General features: G+C 42.4%; 1 protein-coding gene across 1 annotated transcript; it reads left to right on the top strand.

The window, feature by feature from the left end:
• Positions 1-3,012: 3,012 nt before the first annotated feature.
• LOC139424279 (flotillin-1-like) lies at positions 3,013-19,984 on the top strand. The gene is made up of 12 exons (XM_071175974.1): positions 3,013-3,185; positions 6,243-6,297; positions 7,100-7,175; positions 7,537-7,627; positions 7,771-7,914; positions 8,504-8,623; positions 9,015-9,263; positions 9,495-9,676; positions 14,355-14,400; positions 15,383-15,520; positions 15,790-15,954; positions 16,097-19,984. The coding sequence occupies exons 2-12, from the start codon at positions 6,255-6,257 to the stop codon at positions 16,121-16,123; spliced, it is 1,281 nt and encodes a 426-aa protein (XP_071032075.1). The 5' UTR covers positions 3,013-3,185; positions 6,243-6,254; the 3' UTR covers positions 16,124-19,984.
• Positions 19,985-19,992: the final 8 nt, after the last annotated feature.

Here is a 19,992-nt window from a genome sequence, read left to right as displayed (position 1 = left end):
TTCTTATCTATTAAGTTTTGCAGTATACAGCAAAGGCATAGGACTATTACCTAGTTTTAAAAAATTATAACAAAGACAATATTATTTACAAGCTATATTGTCATGATTATGGATCAAGGTCAGCAAAGGGTCTTTTTGTAGAGTTAAAATGTACTACAGGAGACAACAAGGCTACATGGCTAACAGTACACAGTATAATGAAGCTTTCAGAATGACAATGGAGAACATTCTTTACAAGTTATAGGCCTCCATGTTAAGCTTTTTCTATCAAGGTTAGCAGTATACATTAAAGGTCTATTAACCACGTTTTCTAAACCAATAACAGAGACGAGATTTAAAGATAATACATAATACAGAGAGGTGTTTGTTATCTATCAACATAGTCATTTTCTCTCTGATAACTCATGTAAAACATACTCGCCCATGCCATTGTGACAAAGCGTATTCACATTGCCCTCTAATGAGACTACTTTAGAGAATACACATAAACACCACAATTACTACCGTCTGACTGTTTTCTAAAATAGGGACACTGATGAGGAAGGAAATACGTATTTTAGTGTCACATCCACCACAAATTCGTGCATTGCCAGATATTGCAATGCCAGTGTCACGGACCCCCCCCCCCCCCCCCCCCCCTCGCTCCTATTTTTCCCCAGTCTGTTTGTTTCTAGTCCTCCTGGTTCTGACCCTCGCCTGTGACTCCGAACCCGCTTGCCTGACTACCAGCCTGCCTATCCCCTTGTACTGTTTTGGATTCTGATCTGGTTTCTGACCCCTGCCTGACCTCGAGACTGCCTATCGTCTGGTACTGTTTGGACTCTGACCAGGTTTATGAACTCTCGCCTGTCCCTGACCTACCTTTGCCTACTCCCTTTGTTATAATAAATATCGGAGCTCTAACATCTGCCTCCTGTGTCTGCATTTGGGTCTCGCCTTTTGCCCTTATATGCAATGCAGTGAAAAACAGTTGTACTGCACTAAAGTGCAAAACAAATTGATATTCCCAAATTTAGTATGTCTTTGCAGGGGGACTTGTGATCATGCTGCCATTATATCCTATTACTAGGAGAATGGTAATCCTCTGGACTGGGTCCAGAGTGAGGCTGGAGATGGAGTCATTTTCATATCATAGGGTGGGGATCAATTTAATTTTCATTCATACCCCATTCACGAAGTGTATTGAATTTGTACTTATGAACAAACCACTAAATTACTACTTATGAACATTACATTTACCCTAGCTCTGTGTAATTGTTTTTTTTGAATTTGGGGGGGGAGTCCAACTGAAGGTGTCATTAAAAAATGCATCCTTTCCCCAACATTAACAAATATTTTCACATGACCCGCCCCTGTAAAAGAAATTGCACACCCTCCCCCTCGTAGAATTAAATCATGTTTACTACTAAAACTGTGGCTGTGTTAATCAATGTGGATATCGACTTTGCCGCGTCAGCATACTTTTGTGGCACAGTCACCTTGTCCGAGAGATTTACATGTTGACCAAAACGTCATCCCAGGGTAAGCCCTTATTCCTGTTTGACCGCTAGATGTATGGTTATTATGATGCTTCCACGGTGGGACTCTATAGTCTACATGAGATTATTATTGGGCGAAAGTGCGAGATTATTTTTATTTGTCAAACAGCAGCCATGCATCGATCATGTCACCAGATTAAGACACTTGATATTTATTGAAAGGAGCATCGAGATCATCACTGTGAACATTCACAACCCGGTGAATTTCACCAATTTATTTCATCTGTAGCCTAATAAACTGAATGCATTGCCATGTCATTACATGTCTTATCTGACATGTACTTCACTCCCATAAGAAGGCTGGAAACCTGTGCTCTGTTAATCAAATTACATTTTCACTGCAGCCTAAAGTATCATTTTGTACTCACTTAAACAATAATGCAATGTAGCCTAGTCTATGTAGGATCATTGTATTGTCCCTAAACAAAATTAATAGGGGAGCTTTTTGAGCTGCGTGTCTCATGTCTTTACTGTTCAAATCAAATTGTATTTGTCACATGTGCCAAATACAATACTGTGAAATGCTTACTTACTAGCCCTTAACCAATAATGCAGAGTAAAACAAAACATAATTTTGCTAAATAGACTATAGGAAAAATAGTAACACAAACTAATAATGAGGCTATATACAAGGGTACCAGTACCGAGTCAATGTGGAAGGGTATGGGGTAATTGAGGCAATATGCACATGCAGGTAGGGGTAAAGTGACAATGCATAGATAAATAGAGGGTAGCAGCAGCGTGTGTGTGTGTGTGTGTGGCGTCATCAATATGCAGTGTGTGTTGGAGTGTCAGTGTAGTATGTGTGGTTAGAGTCCAGTGAGTGTACATCGAGCCTGTGCAAGAGACTCAAAACAATAAGAATAAAACACGGGGGTCAATGTGAATAGTTTCATGTACAATGATACACCTTGCCTCTCCTCTGCCTATCAGCTATTCATCGTTTTTCTTGTGGGTTTATATTGAAAATGTATCCAGCTTTGAATGCTTTTATGTGTGGTATGATTGCTAGTTAGCTTATTGCAGATCTTGAGAAATTATCCACCTTCCACTACTGTTACTATGAATGGTGGATAGAAGACAGACTAGTAGACTATGTTGACCTGTGGTAGTAAAAGTTAGCATCCCGAAAAGCATGGTGTATAAGGGAAGTACCAAAATACCTTAATGTAGGGGAGGTGCATGCAAGCAGATGAGGAAATGTGGCTAGGATAGAAGAAATAATGCAAAAGAGCGAATGTAAACCAGGGAAAAATGCACTACCCTCCCCTGTGCCCAATAAAATAAAATAAAAACACTCCCCAAAGCAAAAGGTTTGACCAGGGAAAAATGCACTACCCTCCCCTGTGCCCAATAAAATAAAATAAAAACACTCTCCCCAAAGCAAGAAGTTTGACAACCCCGCCCGCCCTTAACATTTCTCTAGGTAAAGAATGTCTGCAGTTTGACCAGCAGAGGGCGTTATTTCCACTATACTCCTAAGGGGGCGTGGTCAGCATTTGCTCACCATTAAGTCACGTTAAGTAACATTTTGTTGCAATTCCAGTATTTGAGCCAGTCGTCAAGTCACGTAAATCGGAGTATATTGAAACCCTCTTGAGTGTACGCGACGATTTATGAAAACATATCTTTAGGGAGAATCGATTGGTAAGTACAGTAGACAAGATAAAAAATATTTGTTTCTTTTTTTGTGGTTGTTATGGACCTAGCTAGCGTAACGTAAATATGTGATTTTCACCCAGCAAGCTTAAACTAGCATACTAGCTAATTTGGTTGAGGCGGGGGCATAGTTGCAAGTTAGCTAGCTACGTACTTGACTGTGATCTGAGAGAAATATAATCTTTGCTGTGGTTCACAGGGAGTGATGTGAAGCCGTGAGACAGAATAGGGTGGGTCAGTATGGGTGACAGCACACGGCAAAAGTAAATGCACTAACTAACGTTAGCTATCTGCTGTATTTAACATTCACATTGTTGACGTAACTAGTTAGTTATAGTTTCTCTACTGTCTCTGGTTACTATCTCTGTGGTAACTATGTAGCTAGCTGTAACATATTGGCAGACGGTAACTATTATAATGTAACTTCCGGCATAAGACATGGATTCACGAACGACACTGTTGGAGGATCCACATGGCTAATTTAACCTCTCATCAATCTGCTTAGATCCAAGATGAGATGGAGCGCCTCTGTCCCATTCTGCCAAATAACGTTCTCTCTAAACTGTAGTCTGTTGTACACCCACCCAGACTGTCTGTCACTTTTTTGCACGGCTTTTTCTCAGCAAAAGTACTAACCACAAAAGTAACTGCCATCTAGTTACCACAACACATTCTCTGTTATTCCACTGGCTTGTACATTTCGTTATAAACAGGAAGTAAAGTACAGTGAGGGAAAAAAGTATTTGATCCCCTGCTGATTTTGTACGTTTACCCACTGACAATATAATTTTAATGGTAGGTTTATTTGAACAGTGAGAGACAGAATAACAACAAAAAATCCCGAAAAACGCATGTCAAAATTGTTACATTGATTTGCAATAAAAATAAATAAATACATGTTTTACCCCCTTTTCTCCCCAATTTCGTGGTATCCAATTGTTAGTAATTACTATCTTGTCTCATCGCTACAACTCCCGTACGGGGCTCGGGAGAGACAAAGGTCGAAAGCCATGCGTCCTCCAAAACACAACCCAACCAAGACGCACTGCTTCTTAACACAGCGCACATCCAACCCGGAAGCCAGCCGCACCAATGTGCCGGAGGAAACACCGTGCACCTGGCAACCTTGGTTAGCGTGCACTGCGCCCGGCCCGCCACAGGAGTCGCTGGTGCGCGATGAGACAAGGATATCCCTACCGGCCAAACCCTCCCTAACCCGGACGACACTAGGGCAATTGTGCGTCGCCCCACGGACCTCCCGGTCGTGGCCGGCTGCGACAGAGCCTGTGCGCGAACCCAGAGTCTCTGGTGGCACAGCTAGCGCTGCAGTGCCCTAGACCACTGCGCCACCCAGGAGGCCCTGATTTGAATTTTAATGAGGGAAATAAGTATTTGACCCCCTCTCAATCAGAGATTTCTGGCTCCCATACAGGTAACAGGTAACGAGCTGAGATTAGGAGCACACTCTTAAAGGGAGTGCTCCTAATCTCAGCTTGTTACCTGTATAAAAGACACCTGTCCACAGAAGCAATCAATCAATCAGATTCCAAACTCTCCACCATGGCCAAGACCAAAGAGCTCTCCAAGGATGTCAGGGACAAGATTGTAGACCTACACAAGGCTGGAATGGGCTACAAGACCATCGCCAAGCAGCTTGGTGAGAATGTGACAACAGTTGGTGTGATTATTCGCAAATGGAAGAAACACAAAATAACTGTCAATCTCCCTCGGCCTGGGGCTCCATGCAAGATCTCACCTCGTGGAGTTGCAATGATCATGAGAACGGTGAGGAATCAGCCTAGAACTACACGGGAGGGGATCTTGTCAATGATCTTAAGGCAGCTGGAACCATAGTCACCAAGAAAACAATTGGTAACACACTACACCGTGAAGGACTGAAATCCTGCAGCAGAAAGCACATATACATGCCCATCTGAAGATTGCCAATGCACATCTAAATATATTCAGAGGACAACTGGGTGAAATTGTTGTGGTCAGATGAGACCAAAATGGAGCTCTTTGGCATCAACTCAATTCGCCGTGTTTGGAGGAGGAGGAATGCTGCCTATGACCCCAAGAACACCATACCCACCGTCAAACATGGAGGTGGAAACATGCTTTGGGGGTGTTTTTCTGCTAAGGGGACAGGACAACTTCACCGCATCAAAGGGACGATGGACGGGGGCATGTACCGTCAAATCTTGGGTGAGAACCTCCTTCCCTCAGCCAGGGCATTGAAAATGGGTCGTGGATGGGTATTCCAGCATGACAATGACCCAAAACACACGGCCAAGGCAACAAAGGAGTGGCTCAAGAAGAAGCACATTAAGGTCCTGGAGTGGCCTAGCCAGTCTCCAGACCTTAATCTCATAGAAAATCTGTGGAGGGACCTGAAGGTTCGAGTTGCCAAACATCAGCCTCGAAACCTTAATGACTTGGAGAAGATCTGCAAAGAGGAGTGGGACAAAATCCCTCCTGAGATGTGTGCAAACCTGGTGGCCAACTACAAGAAACGTCTGACCTCTGATTGCCAACAAGGGTTTTGCCACCAAGTACTAAGTCATGTTTTGCAGAGGGGTCAAATACTTATTTCCCTCATTAAAATGCAAATCAATTTATAACAATTTTGACATGCTTTTTTCTGGATTTTTGTTGTTGTTATTCTGTCTCTCACTGTTCAAATAAACCTACCATTAAAATTATAGACGGATCATTTCTTTGTCAGTGGGCAAATGTACAATGTTTGAGGCTCCACACTCCTGTACCAGATCGGATGAACAAGTAACTGTCAGACACACAACTTGAGGCACTAGGCCTACTTCATCACTTATATTTACATTTTAAACGTTATTTGAATTGTAGCTCTAAGATCTCAAGGGTGTGTTTACATGTATGATTTCTGTGTTATTGACCTACTAGACCTAAACTATTTGGAATTAGAACTAGCAGCAAAACACTCGTACTAACCCAGGGAGTCTTGAAAGATTAGGCCAACCAAGTGGAGACTGTCTAATGACGTTGACAATCGTCTCTAACACCTTTTAGGTCCAAATCAAGATGTTCCACACATGTGGACCCAATGAAGCCATGGTGGTGTCTGGTAAGATGTTTAGTTTTACGTGTTAATATTTATTAACATAATCTTACATGACACAATACAGAACCCTCCAAAAAAAACAGGTTGGGCAATCTACACAACCTTACCCCCATCGCCCTACAAGGCCCAATATTGTTATGGCTCTTCTTGAAACTGTAATAGGCCTATGTTGTTTACTATATGTGATTGTTTACAGTACAAGTAACAGAAAACGTAATGCAGGGCCATGTGACATGTGACTCACTTTGGCCTATCATGAAGTGTCATGTGATACCATTGAGTAACTCTGGGCCACTTTCAGTTGTCAAACTTTGTTGATAGAAAAGTCATTTAATAGAGCCAACATGATTCCTTGATCGACATGTCGGAGAGGCAAGTTTGTTCTATGTTACATATTTCTATCTGAATGTTCCAAATCGTCGTGTCCTGTTGAACGCGCCCGGATGTCACAGTGTGTAGTAAACCAGGACAGGAATCTGTAATCCGGTTCAGCTCAAACCGTACAGTATTTTGTTTACATTTTACAATACCAGCTGTCGATAGGCTAGCTCCTCACTTACATTGTATTCTATGGAATGTGGTGCTGCAATGTAGTCCTATATGTAGGCAAATTGATGTCATAGACTCAGTGTACATGACATCTTAATTGTGTGCAGTACTGTGTTCACAGAGAGTACAGCCTAATGTAATCTCACCTCTCTCATATTTTCAAATAACCCACTCTTTTAGTATATACTAAGGCTACACTTTTTACCTTTCTTTGTCAAAGACTGATTGCCCTCTCTCTCCTTCGCTTCTCCTCCAGGCTTTGGTCGTTCCCCTCCTCTAATGATCGCTGGAGGAAGAGTGTTTGTCCTCCCCTGTATTCAACAGATCCAGAGGTGGCTGTCTCTCCCTCCCCTTCTTTCAGTTATCTATCCATCTGTTCATCTGTCCAGGTTTCATTCAGGGATTCTATTAATGTATAGAGAAAAAGGCCCCATAGTCCCTGTGTATTCTCTACTGTTACTGTAACGTTAGTGGTTAAATGAGTAAGCCTATATAAATGCCAGGCTACTATTTTAAGCTTATAATGCAACACAATCTGTCATTTGTAGCCTCCACCTGTAGTCGTGGTTACTCTCTCTGTATGGCTCATTTTCTCCTCCCTCTCGCTATCCCCCTTTATATTCTCATTGTACTTTCCCTCTTTGAACCACATACCCCCTTCTCTCTCTCTCTGTGTCTCTCGGTGTTTGTTAGGATCACTCTGAACACCCTGACTCTGAATGTGAAGAGTGATAAGGTGTACACCCGTCATGGAGTGCCCATCTCTGTCACGGGCATCGCCCAGGTATGGACTTAGAAATCATCCCCTAGCCCCTACACACTTCGTGTACATGTGAAAGTAGCCATCTATTCTGATTGGATAGGTATAATTGACCTCACAGGTCAAATAGGAATTCCATATTCCATATAACCTATAACCTCTGACAGGTGAAGATCCAGGGTCAGAACAAGGAGATGCTGGCCACGGCCTGTCAGATGTTCATGGGGAAGTCTGAGGCTGAGGTCTCCAACATCGCCCTGGAAACACTGGAGGGGCACCAGAGGGCCATCATCGCCCATCTGACTGTTGAGGTAGGCTACACACCGCACCATGTCCTGATAAAGGGCATGTGTTGCCTCTGGTGCCCTTTTCTCTTCCTAAAGGAGTGACTTGGTCTTTTGAATTGACTTGCTGAATGTCTCACTGACTTCCAGCTACAAGCCATAGCTTGTTTTTCCTCATTGTTGACCTTTCTCATGACTTACTTAAAATGCTGGCAAACCTGCCTGGAAACTCAGAGCAATAATGGATTATAGTTATTATAATGTATGTAATAACAAGTCTCCTTTTCATTCCCAAGGTCTGTTGTTTTACTTCCTGTGTAGCTCTGGCTGATTTCCTCTGTATGCTACAGGTCCCCCCCCTTGTAGATACAGAAATACTAGAAGGGACAAAGCCCCTCAGAACAGGCCAATTTGACAGGAACACTCATGGGTACTCTCGTTATGGCTGGTCCACCCTTATCCCCCTCTTTTCCAGTGTGGCTCAGTTAGTAGAGTATGGCGCGTGCAACGCCGGGGTTCATAGGTTCGATCTGGGGCCACCAAAACGAAAATGTGTAAAAGTGACTGCTAAATGGCATGTATATTATTTATTGTTATGAATGTCCTTCCCCTGTAGGAGATCTACCAGGACCGTAAGAAGTTTTCTGAGCAGGTGTTCAAGGTGGCCTCCTCTGACCTGGTCAACATGGGCATCGGCGTGGTCAGCTACACGCTCAAAGACGTTCACGACGACCAGGTTTGTTCTCTCTGACAAATATACAGCGACGTTACACTATGAAGGTCACACAAGGATTGTTGTTACAGAATACAGTCTGAAATTGAGATATTGGGATAGATTTGGTAAAATGTTGATGTCTTTTAAAAGTCAGTGTTTGAGAATGCAAGACAAATTCCTGCACAGAAATACTTGTTTACTGTTCTGTTTATGTTCGTAGCCAGTTTATAGTAGCAATAAGTCCCAAGGTGGTGTGGTATATTGCCAATATTCCACGACTAAGGGCTGTTCTTGCACGATGCGAAGGGGAGTCCCTGGATACAGCCCTTAGCTGTGATATATTGGCCATATCAGCCAATCACATGCTGGACCCAAACTACCATGTTTCTAATAATGACACTGTCTCTGTCAGGATTACCTCAACTCCCTGGGTAAAGCTAGGACAGCTCAGGTGCAGAAAGATGCCAGGATCGGAGAGGCTCAGTACAAACGAGACGCGGTGATCCGTGAGGCCCAGGCCATGCAGGAGAAGGTGTCGGCCCAGTATCTGAATGAGATTGAGATGGCCAAAGCCCAGAGAGACTACGAGCTGAAGAAGGCCTCCTACGACTACGAGGTCAACACCAAGAAGGCAGAGTCTGAGATGGCCTATCAGCTGCAGGTATCCTGCCACCAAACTCTGGGCCGTGCAATGATCCTCTCATTCAGACGCTCAACACAGCCGAGGCAGTGTGTCGTGTTCTAATAATGGAAAATATTCCCGTTTATTTACACAGGGCAGAATCCTAACTTGAGATACGAGCATTCAAATTCCCCCCACTGCCATCACTTTTGATTGAGTGTTTAAAAAAAATGTTTTTGTTAAATCCGTTGTGTTATTGGGCTTATGTAGGTGGCGAAGACGAAGCAGCGGATTGAGGAGGAGACGATGCAGGTGAAGGTGGTGGAGAGGTCTCAGCAGATCATGCTGCAGGAGCAGGAGATCACCCGCAAGGAGATGGAGCTGGAGGCCACGGTGAAGAAGCCTGCTGAGGCAGAGAGATACCGTCTGGAGAGACTGGCTGAGGCGGAACGGTATGTTACATTACCCAGGGCCTCACTTAGAAACGTTTCGTACACACTAAATATGCCCCAAAAAATGCGCCAGTTTTTATGCAAAAGTTGCCCCAAAAATGCTCCAGCTTTTACGCAAAAGTTGTCAGTTGTAAAAAGGAAACTTTAGGTGAGAATGTACTTCTCCTCCTGCAGACTCTAGACCATTAGTACACAACGTTTCTAGTGGTTGAAGTATTGCATTGCTAAAAGGCAAAGGTAACCTTGTGCAAATGGAGAATATACAGTTGAAGTCGAAGTTTACATACACTTAGGTTGGAGTCATTAAAACACGTTTTTCAACCACTCCACAAAGTTCTTGTTAACATACTATAGTTTTGTCAAGTTGGTTATTAAGTCATTTTTCCAAAAATTGTTTACAGACAGATTATTTCACTTATAATTCACTGTATCACAATTCCAGTGGGTCAGAAGTTTACATACACTAAATTGACTGTGTCTTTAAACAGCTTGGAAAATTCCAGAAAATTGTCATGGCTTTAGAAGCTTCTGATAGGCTAATTGACATCATTTGACTCAATTGGAGGTGTACCTGTGGATGTATTTCAAGGTCTACCTTCAAACTCAGTGCCTCTTTGCTTGACATCATGGGGAAATTAAAAGAAATCGGCCAAGACCTCAGACAAAAAATTGTAGACCTCCACAAGTCTGGTTCACCCTTGGGAGCAATTTCCAAACGCCTGAAGGTACCACGTTCATCTGTACAAACAATAGTACGCAAGTATAAACACCATAGGACCACGCAGCCGTCATACCGCTCAGGAAGGAGACGAGTTCTGACTCCTAGAGATGAACGTACTTTGGTGTGAAAAGCAGACCACCATAGTCCCTGTGCCCAAGAACACAAAGGCAACCTGCCTAAATGACTACAGACCCATATCACTCACGTCCGTAGCCACGAAGTGCTTTGAAAGGCTGGTAATGGCTCACATCAACAACATTATTCCATAAACCCTAGACCCACCCTAATTTGCATACCGCCAAAACAGATCCACAGATGATGCAATCTCTATTGCACTCCACACTGCCCTTTCCCACCTGGACAAAAGGAACACTTACGTGAGAATGATATTCATTGACTACAGCTCAGTGTTCAACACCATAGTGCCCTCAAAGCTCATCACTAAGCTAAGGATCCTGGGACTAAACACCTCTCTCTGCAACTGGATACTGGACTTCCTGATGGGTTGCCCCCAGGTGGTGAGGGTAGATAACAACACATCTGCCACGCTGATCCTCAACACTGGAGCTCCACGGGGGTGCGTGCTCAGTCCCCTCCTGTACTCCCTGTTAGATGTCGACCGATTAATCAGAATGGCCGATTTCAAGTTTACCTAACAATCGGAAATCTGTATTTTTGGATGACGATTTTGCCGTTTAAAAAAAAATATATATATATATATATATATATATATATTTATTTATTTATGTATTTATTTATTTACACCTTATTTAATTATGCAAGTCAGTTAAGAACACATTTTTAGTTTCAATGACGGCCTAGGAACGGTGGGTTACACTGGCAATACTAAAGTGCATATAAGAACATCCAATAGTCAAAGGTATATGAAATACAAATGGTATAGAGAGAAATAGTCCTATAAATACTATATTAACTACAACCTAAAACCTCTTACCTTGGAATATTGAAGTCTCATGTTAAAAGGAACCACCAACTTTCATATGTTCTGAGCAAGGAACTGAAACGTTAGCTTTCTTACATAGTACATATTGCACTTTTACTTTCTTCTCCAACACTTTGTTTTTGCATTATTTAAACCAAATTGAACATGTTTCATTATTTATTTGAGGCTAAATTGATGTTTTTATTGATCCTATATTAAGTTAAAATAAGTGTTCATTCAGTATTGTTGTAATTGTCATTATTACAAATAAATTTTTAAAAAATCGTCCGACTTAATCGGCAGCGACTTTTTTGGTCCTCCAATAATCGGTATCGGTGTTGAAAAATCATAATCGGTCGACCTCTACTCCCTGTTCACCCATGACTGCATGGCCAGGCACGACTCCAACACCATCATTAAGTTTGCAGACGACACAACAGTGGTAGGCCTGATCACAGACAACAACAAGACAGCCTATAGGGAGGAGGTCAGAGACCTGGCTGTGTGGTGCCAGAATAACAACCGATCCCCCAACGTAGCCAAGACTAAGGAGATGATTGTGGATTACAGGAAAAGGAGGACCAAGCACGTCCCCATTCTTATCGACGGGGCTGTAGTGGAGCAGGTTGAGAGCTTCAAGTTCCTCGGTGCCCAAATCAACAACAAACTAGAATGGTTCAAGAAAGTTGTGAAGAGGGCACGACAAAGCCTACTCCCCCACAGGAAACTAAAAAGATTTGGCATGGGTCCTGAGATCCTCAAAAGGTTCTACAGCTGTAACATCGAGAGCATTTCCACCATAATTTGCAAATAAATTCATTAAAAATCCTACAATGTGATTTTCTGGATTTTTTTTTTCTTCTCATTTTGTCTGTCATAGTTGAAGTGTAACTATGATGAAAATTACAGGCCTCATCTTTTTAAGTGGGAGAACTTGCACAATTGGTGGCTGGCTAAATACTTTTTTGCCCCACTGTACATACTACCTCAATCAGCCTGACTAACCGGTGTCTGTATGTAGCCTCGCTACTTTTATAGCCTCGCTGTATTTAGCCTGTCTTTTTCCTGTTGTTTTATTTCTTTACTTACATATTGTTCACCTAACCCCCTTTTTGCACTATTGGTTAGAGCCTGTAAGTAAGCATTTCACTGTAAGGTCTACCTACACCTGTTGTATTTGGCACATGTGACAAATAATATTTTATTTGAAAAGTGCAAATCAATCCCAGAACAACAGCAAAAGACTTTGTGAAGATGCTCGAGGAAACGGGTACAAAAGTATCTATATCCACAGTATAATGAGTCCTATATCGACATAACCTGAAAGACCGCTCAGCAAGGAAGAAGCCACTGCTCCAAAACCGCCATAAAAAAGCCAGACTACTGTTTGCACCTATACATGGACGAAGATTGTACTTTTTGGAGAAATATCCTCTGATGAAACAAAAATATTATTTTTTGACCATAATGACCATCGTTATGTTTGGAGGAAAAAGGGGGAGGCTTGCAAGATGAAGAACACCATCTCAACTGTGAAGCACGGGGGTGGCAGCATCATGTTGTGGGTGTGCTTTGCTGCAGGAGGGACTGGTGCACTTCACAAAATAGATGACATCATGAGGAAGAAACATTATGTGGATATATTGAAGCAACATCTCAAGACATCAGTCAGGAAGTTAAAGCTTGGTCGCATATGGGTCTTCCAAATGGACAATGACCCCAAGCATACTTCCAAAGTTGTGGCAAAATAGCGTAAGGACAACAAAGTCAAGGTATTTGAGTGGCCATCACAAAGCCCTGACCTCAATCCTATAGAACATTTGGGCAGAACTGAAAAAGCGTGTGCGAGCAAGGATGCCTACAAATCTGACTCAGTTACACCGACTCTGTCAGGAGGAATGGGCCAAAATTCACCCAACATATTGTGGGAAGCTTGTGGAAGGCTACCCGACACGTTTGACCCAAGTTAAACAATTTAAAGGCAATGCTACCAAATACTAATTGAGTGTATGTAAACTTCTGACCGACTGGGAATGTGATGAAAGAAATAAAAGCTGAAATAAATAATTCTCTCTACTATTATTCTGACATTTCACATTCTTAAAATAAAGTGGTGATCCTACCTGACCCAAGACGGGGAATTTTTACTAGGATTAAATGTCAGGAATTGTGAAAAACTGAGTTTAATTGTATTTGGCTAAGGTGTATGTAAACCTCTGACTTCAACTGTATGATGATACTCTTATTCATAACTAAAAAACAAGTAGCTAAATATATAATAACAAGATCCAATCATTTGCTGTTATTTTTGCATTCTAAAATAATGATTGCAGAATAAATTCCTAATTTTCTGGTCATGAGTTCATATTCCTAACAAATTACCATGAGCACATCTCTCATTTTTAATTGGACCTATTAGATGGGCTATTATAATTGTAAAAGTTTGCTCTAGCTAGCCTATGCATCCAACAGGGAGCACAGTTTATAACAGACAGTTGATTTGAGTCTGTGGTTGATGTTTTGTATTTAAGTGTGTATGCTACAGCTGTTAGTAACCCTACTGTAGTTGTCATTTTTTCCCAGTTACACCATGTTTCAGAATTCGCGGGCAGTGCAGCATATTTATGATCGGGGGGGGGGGGGGGGGGGGGGTGACTGCAAAACATTATTGCGTTCAAGCAATCTGTTTACAGGTCCACAACAATTTGCAATTGTTTCTTTCAGAAACGGTCAGATACACCCCCTCCAGGACATTTGATCAAGTTCACCACTATTTCCTTTACATACTGCTTTGGCCTAATTCCAATACTTCTAATGTATACAGCAAATAAAGGCCCTATTGTCGCCATAAAAGGGGAATGATGGGGGTATGTCAGCACTGTGGGTATGTTCTGTTCCGTAGTAGTTACAGTAGTCCTGGACAGAGTCCTGTTAAACTGAGGAAGATAATTTTCTAGTGCTCCAACATCTACTCTGTTCAACTCAAAAGGTCTCTGTCCTTCTCTCTTTCACAGTGCACAGCTCATCATGGAGGCTGAGGCAGAGGCAGAGTCCATCAGAGTGAGTTCAGCAGCACCCCTCGATCACTCCCCTCCACTCTCCTGTCACTCCTGTTATCAGTCTTTTCACCCCCAGTACAATAGCTGTCTGAAATGCCTCCTGTCCTAGCTTCTCCCCTGACAGCCTGTCCTTTCCACCCTCTCATTCATCTGCTCGCTCTCTTTCTCTCCCTCCCCTCTCTCCATATTGAGGTTGGTGTTCTCTGTTCCTCTTCCTGTCTCTATTCTAACTTCCTTGTCTCTTTCTTTGTAGGCATCGCTTACTTGCCTTAATTTAACCTTACTTTAGGATAAGTTCTCTCTCTTTCTTCCTGTTTCATATATTATACACATCCTTATTAATCAGTCTAATTATCAGTCCATTTCACATTTGGATACATTTTTCATAGCACAACCACCCACCTGTGTCTTGCGGGCCACAAACAGGCAAGTAACGACACAGTACAACAGTGGTGTGCAGAACGGCAACTCGGAAAGCACAACTCGCCGGTCCTTGTCACGGATTGGCTACTGCAGCAGACGACCACACTGGGTTCCACTTCTATCAGCTAAAAACAAGAAGAAGCAGCTCCAGTGGGCACGCTATCACCAACACTGGACAATTGAGGAGTGGAAAAACATTGCCTAGCTCAACGAATCCCGGTTCCTGTTGCGTCATGCTGATCGCAGAGTCAGGATTTGGCATAAGTAGCATGAGTCCATGGCCCCTTCCTGCCTGGTGTCAACAGTACAGTCTGGGGGGGGGGGGGGTGGTGTAATGGTGTGGGGAATGTTTTCTTGGCACAAGTTAAGTCCCTTGATACCAGTTATTGAGCAACGGTTCCATGCCCCGAATAATTCAGGCTGTTCTGGACCCTCCCGGTACCGGGTGTACCTAACAAACTGGCAACTGAGTGTGTTCTTATTTTTTCTTCTGTGTATATACACCCTTTGGTTATTTGAACTATGTGTTCTCTCTCCTTGTCTCTGTCCTGTCTGTGTAGATGAGGGGCGATGCTGAGGCGTTTGCTCTGGAGGCTAAGGGTCGTGCCGAGGCAGAGCAGATGGCTAAGAAGGCTGAGGCCTTTAAACAGTACGGGGAGGGAGCCATGGTGGACATGCTGCTGGAGAAACTACCACTGGTCAGTCACACAGAGCAGGACTGGTTCTACTAGAGAATGGGAGGGTGCATGGATAGGGAGAAGGATTGATGGGAGAGTGATTCAGTAGATTAAGAGTTTAAGCCGATGGATGAAGAGATTGGATGGATAAATGGTCAGATTCAGTGGATATGAGGATAGATGGATGACAGATTGATTAGATGACAGATGGACATGTAGTGTACTTTTACTGCAGTCCTGTCTGCTGCTGTTCTCTTCCTGAAGCTGCCATCACTCCTCCTGTCCTCTAGATAGCAGAGGAGATCAGCAGGCCCCTCTCCATGGCCCAGAAGGTTACCATGGTTTCCAGCGGCGGCGGTGAGGTGGGTGCTGCCAAGCTGACCGGAGAGGTTCTGGACATCATGACCAGACTACCAGCTGCTGTGGAGAAACTCACTGGAATCAACATCTCACAGGTCTGTGTAATGCGTGTGTGGAAGAAAGAGGAACATAGTATTTGTGTGTGCATATACAGTATTTGTGTGTGCATATACAGTATTTGTGTGTGCATATACAGTATTTGTCGACAAACACTGACATTCTCTCCCCTTTCCACAGGTTGGCCTGTCTACCCGAATGGGCTGAGAATGGAGCCCAGTGACTGAGACAGCCTGCACCGTCAGACCAGGAACTCCATACTGCCTCCTTGTGCCTATAATTACTATTACCTAGTGTAGTTGTCTGTCTATGTCTGCATGCCTGTCTGCATGCCTGTGTTAGCACGGTAGTCTTTCTTAGAGCATGTGTCGTTGGCACTCATTGGCACTGATCTGGAAACAAAGGATGGGTCAAAGCTGTATGTTGTAGGCCTACTGTGGGAGTTTGTGTCTCCTGGTCATTCATATCCCTGTTAGATCAGCTTGGATGAAGGAAAGGAAAGCACTTTGGGCTAGCATGACACAGCCTTAGTAGTTCTGGTAGCAACGAGCCTCTTTTCCCCATCCGTTATTCAGTGTGTTTTAATCACTGCTTCAAGCCTGCCTTTCTGTCTCCCTCTATTACAGGTCTGGGTCCATATAAACTGTTCCACTGTCACATAGTTGTGTTTTAGTTGTAATTCATAGAGTATTATTTCATTGGGATGTGGTTGAGAAAGGATGTTTTCATTCTCTTCATTCTTTGTTGTTCATAGGAAATAATCGTGTCAGTATGAGGTTTGTCAGTTGATTGTTTTGTCGACATTTGCAGTTGTTCTATAAGGTAGCCTGTCTTGTTCTGAGCATGGTTGGCTAGCTAGTTGCTATCAATTGCTTTGCAAATGAAGAAGAAATGCTCTTTACTTTCACTGTGGACATTTCTTCATTTATTTTTTAGCTAATTGTAGTCCTGGTAGTCATGTTATTAAACATGTTCTACCTGCTTATGGATTCTAGTACCTCTGTCTATCAACTTATGGACAAAGTGGTTTACCATTATGTGCTCCCCTGACAGTAGATCCTAGATCAGTCTACTGATATCTCTAGCCCTCTAGAATGGCCAGTGCCTTGTGTTTTTAATGAATCATATCAATACAAGCCATATTACAGTAGAAGCCAAGTTGCATGCAGGTAATGCTGATTTGTGATCTTTTTGCCATGACCCTGCCATATGTGTGGGATGAAATCACAAACTATATGATGGGTTGGCACTAAACCTCTTCTCTCTGTTGGTACAATACTGGCATAGACACAATCAATGGAGTACTGAATTTGATGGTACCTAATCTAATTTTCCATAGCAAAAGAAAACAAGGAACTACAGATTCTCTGTTACTAAAGTGTTGTTTATCCAACAGACAGATTGTCATGTACACCATTATGGCTTAGTTCCAGTGTGTTTCTAAACCCTAGACTTATTAGACAGACAGGCCTTCGATCAGAGCTTCTACTGTGCTACAACTGTATAAAGGTGGAGATTTTCTGAAGTGATTGGAAGGAAGGAAGGAAGTGGGTGGGGGGAGGGAGGGAGCGGACTGGGGTTTTCCTGCTGAAGACTAACCTCTGAGGTCTCTTTATCTAGGTCAGGTGTACTGTCAGTCACGTGGTGTCTGGTGGATGTGCTGTTTGAGGTGAAGTTATGTGTGTAGGAGAGGGGAATGGGGAAACTAGCCTGGGTGCCAGTCTGTTTCTGCTCTCTTGTCAACTCCTTATCGAATTGTCAAGCCAAACACGTTTCCCTTAACAATGTCAATGGAACAGGCAAAAGCACAACCAGACCTGGGACCAGGCTACAGACACTACTATAGTGGAGTTCCATGTATGGTCCAGTGGGGTAGACAGGCACCTTCTGTAGACTGGAGTAGACCATATACATTTTAATCAGATGTGTTGGTTAATCAGGAGCTATCCTTTTGTATTGTAATCTTATCATTAGACTGGTCTTATTTTTCCAGATTTTCTATGTGGTGCTGATCACATCCCTGTTTGATCCTTTTTGTAGTATAAGGTTTGTTAGGGACTGGTTCTATACCATAGAAATAGAATCCTTCTGTGTTCTATACCACCACTCAGGATTCTAGAAGCTACTACTCTCTAGCTGATTGTAATTTCCCAAAGCTTACATGCTCTCTGGCTGTCTATGCATTTTGTTACCGTCAAGTGCCTGACTAAGTTGAAAGATTCCCATTTTTCTCTCAACCTAAAGGCTAAACTTTCACCCCACGTTAAACATTGTGACAACCTATAGAGGCATTCTATGTTCTAAAGATATTAATGAAAGCCAATTTCACCAAACCAATACTACTGCTTTCACTTATGCACACACCTGTATATTACGTCATAATGTCAATGATTTGTGACTTTTAACCTTTTTCTGTCCTGTAGCTGCTCTTAGTTAAATATGATTTCTGTGATTGTATTTCCGTCTATGCTTTGTTGACTTGTCAAGATAATGCCTGGCCTTCCATGTACAGTGGCTTGCGAAAGTATTCACCCCCCTTGACATTTTTCCTATTTTGTTGCCTTACAATCTGGAATTAAAATAGATTTTGGGGGGGTTTACACATGACTACCACTTTGAAGATGCAACATATTTTTTTATTGTGAAATAAGACAAAAACTGAACTTGAGCGTGCATAACTATTCACCCCCCCCCCCCCCCCTAAAGTCAGTACTTTGTAGAGCCACCTTTTGCAGCAATTACAGCTGCAAGTCTCTTGGGATATGTCTCTATAAGCTTGGCACATCTAGCCACTGGGATTTTTGCCCATTCTTCAAGGCAAATCTGCCCCAGCTCCTTCAAGTTGGATGGGTTCCGCTGGTGTACAGCAATCTTTAAGTCATACCACAGATTCTCAATTGGATTGAGGTCTGGGCTTTGACTAGGCCATTCCAAGACATTTAAATGTTGCTTTAGCAGTATGCTTAGGGTCATTGTCCCAGTCTCAAATCTCTGGAAGACTGAAACAGGTTTCCCCTCAAGAATTTCCCTATATTTAGCACCATCCATCATTCCTTCAATTCTGACCAGTTTCCCCAGTCCCTGCTGATGAAAAACATGGTGTTCTCGGAGTGATGAGAGGTTTTGGGTTTGCACCAGACAGTGTTTTCCTTGATGGACAGTTATAGTCTCATCTGACCAGAGAACCTTCTTCCATATGTTTGGGGAGTCTCCCACAAATGCCTTTTGGCGAACACCAAACGTGTTTGCTTATTTTTTTTTCTTTAACAATGTCTTTTTTCTGGACACTCTTCCATAAAGCCCAGCTCTGTGGAGTGTACGGCTTAAAGTGGTCCTATGGACAGATACTCCAATCTCCGCTGTGGAGCTTTGCAGCTCCTTCAGGGTTATCTTTGCTCTCTTGTTACCTTTCTGATTAATGCCCTCCTTACCTGGTCTGTGAGTTTTGGCGCCATATTCTTTCAATTTTTTTATAATGGATTTAATGGTGCTCTGTGGGATGTTTTAAAGTTTGGGATATTTTTTTATAATTCAACCCTGATCTGTACTTCTCCACAACTTTGTCCCTGACCTCCTTGGTCTTTGTGGTGTTACAGACTTTGGGGCCTTTCAGAACAGGTGTGTGTGTATGTATGTATGTATATATATATATATGTGTATATATATATATATACACACTGAGATCATGTGACACTTAGATTGCACACAGGTGGACTTTATTTAACTAATTATATGACTTTTTTTAAAGGTAGTTGGTTGCACCAGATCTTATTTAGGGGCTTCATAACAAAGGGGGTGAATACATATACACAAACCACTTTTACGTTTTTTTATTTTTTTGAAGCAAGTAATTTTTTTAAATTTCACTTCACCAATTTGGACTATTTTGTATGTCCATTACATGAAATCCATTTAAATTACAGGTTGTAATGCAACAAAATAGTAAAAACACCAAGGGGGATGAATACTATTGCAAGGCACTGTAGTGTAAACTTTGAATTCAAGTGCACTAAGTTATGAAATTATTGTAACATTTATATAAACACAAACGCTCTTTCCTAACTCAAACCCTTTGT

The sequence above is a fragment of the Oncorhynchus clarkii genome, chromosome 2 (assembly GCF_045791955.1).
Source record: "Oncorhynchus clarkii lewisi isolate Uvic-CL-2024 chromosome 2, UVic_Ocla_1.0, whole genome shotgun sequence".
NCBI lineage: Eukaryota > Metazoa > Chordata > Actinopteri > Salmoniformes > Salmonidae > Oncorhynchus > Oncorhynchus clarkii.
Note: the sequence above shows the minus strand (reverse complement) of the source record. Positions and strands in the feature narration are given on the sequence as shown.

Coding starts and splice junctions, on each gene's coding strand:
- LOC139424279 (XM_071175974.1), top strand. CDS start 6,255: ATGTTCCACACATGTGGACCCAATGAAGCCATGGTGGTGTCTG. Junction 7,628..7,770: donor CTGTCACGGGCATCGCCCAG/GTATGGACTTAG, acceptor AACCTCTGACAG/GTGAAGATCCAGGGTCAGAA. Junction 7,915..8,503: donor TCGCCCATCTGACTGTTGAG/GTAGGCTACACA, acceptor CTTCCCCTGTAG/GAGATCTACCAGGACCGTAA.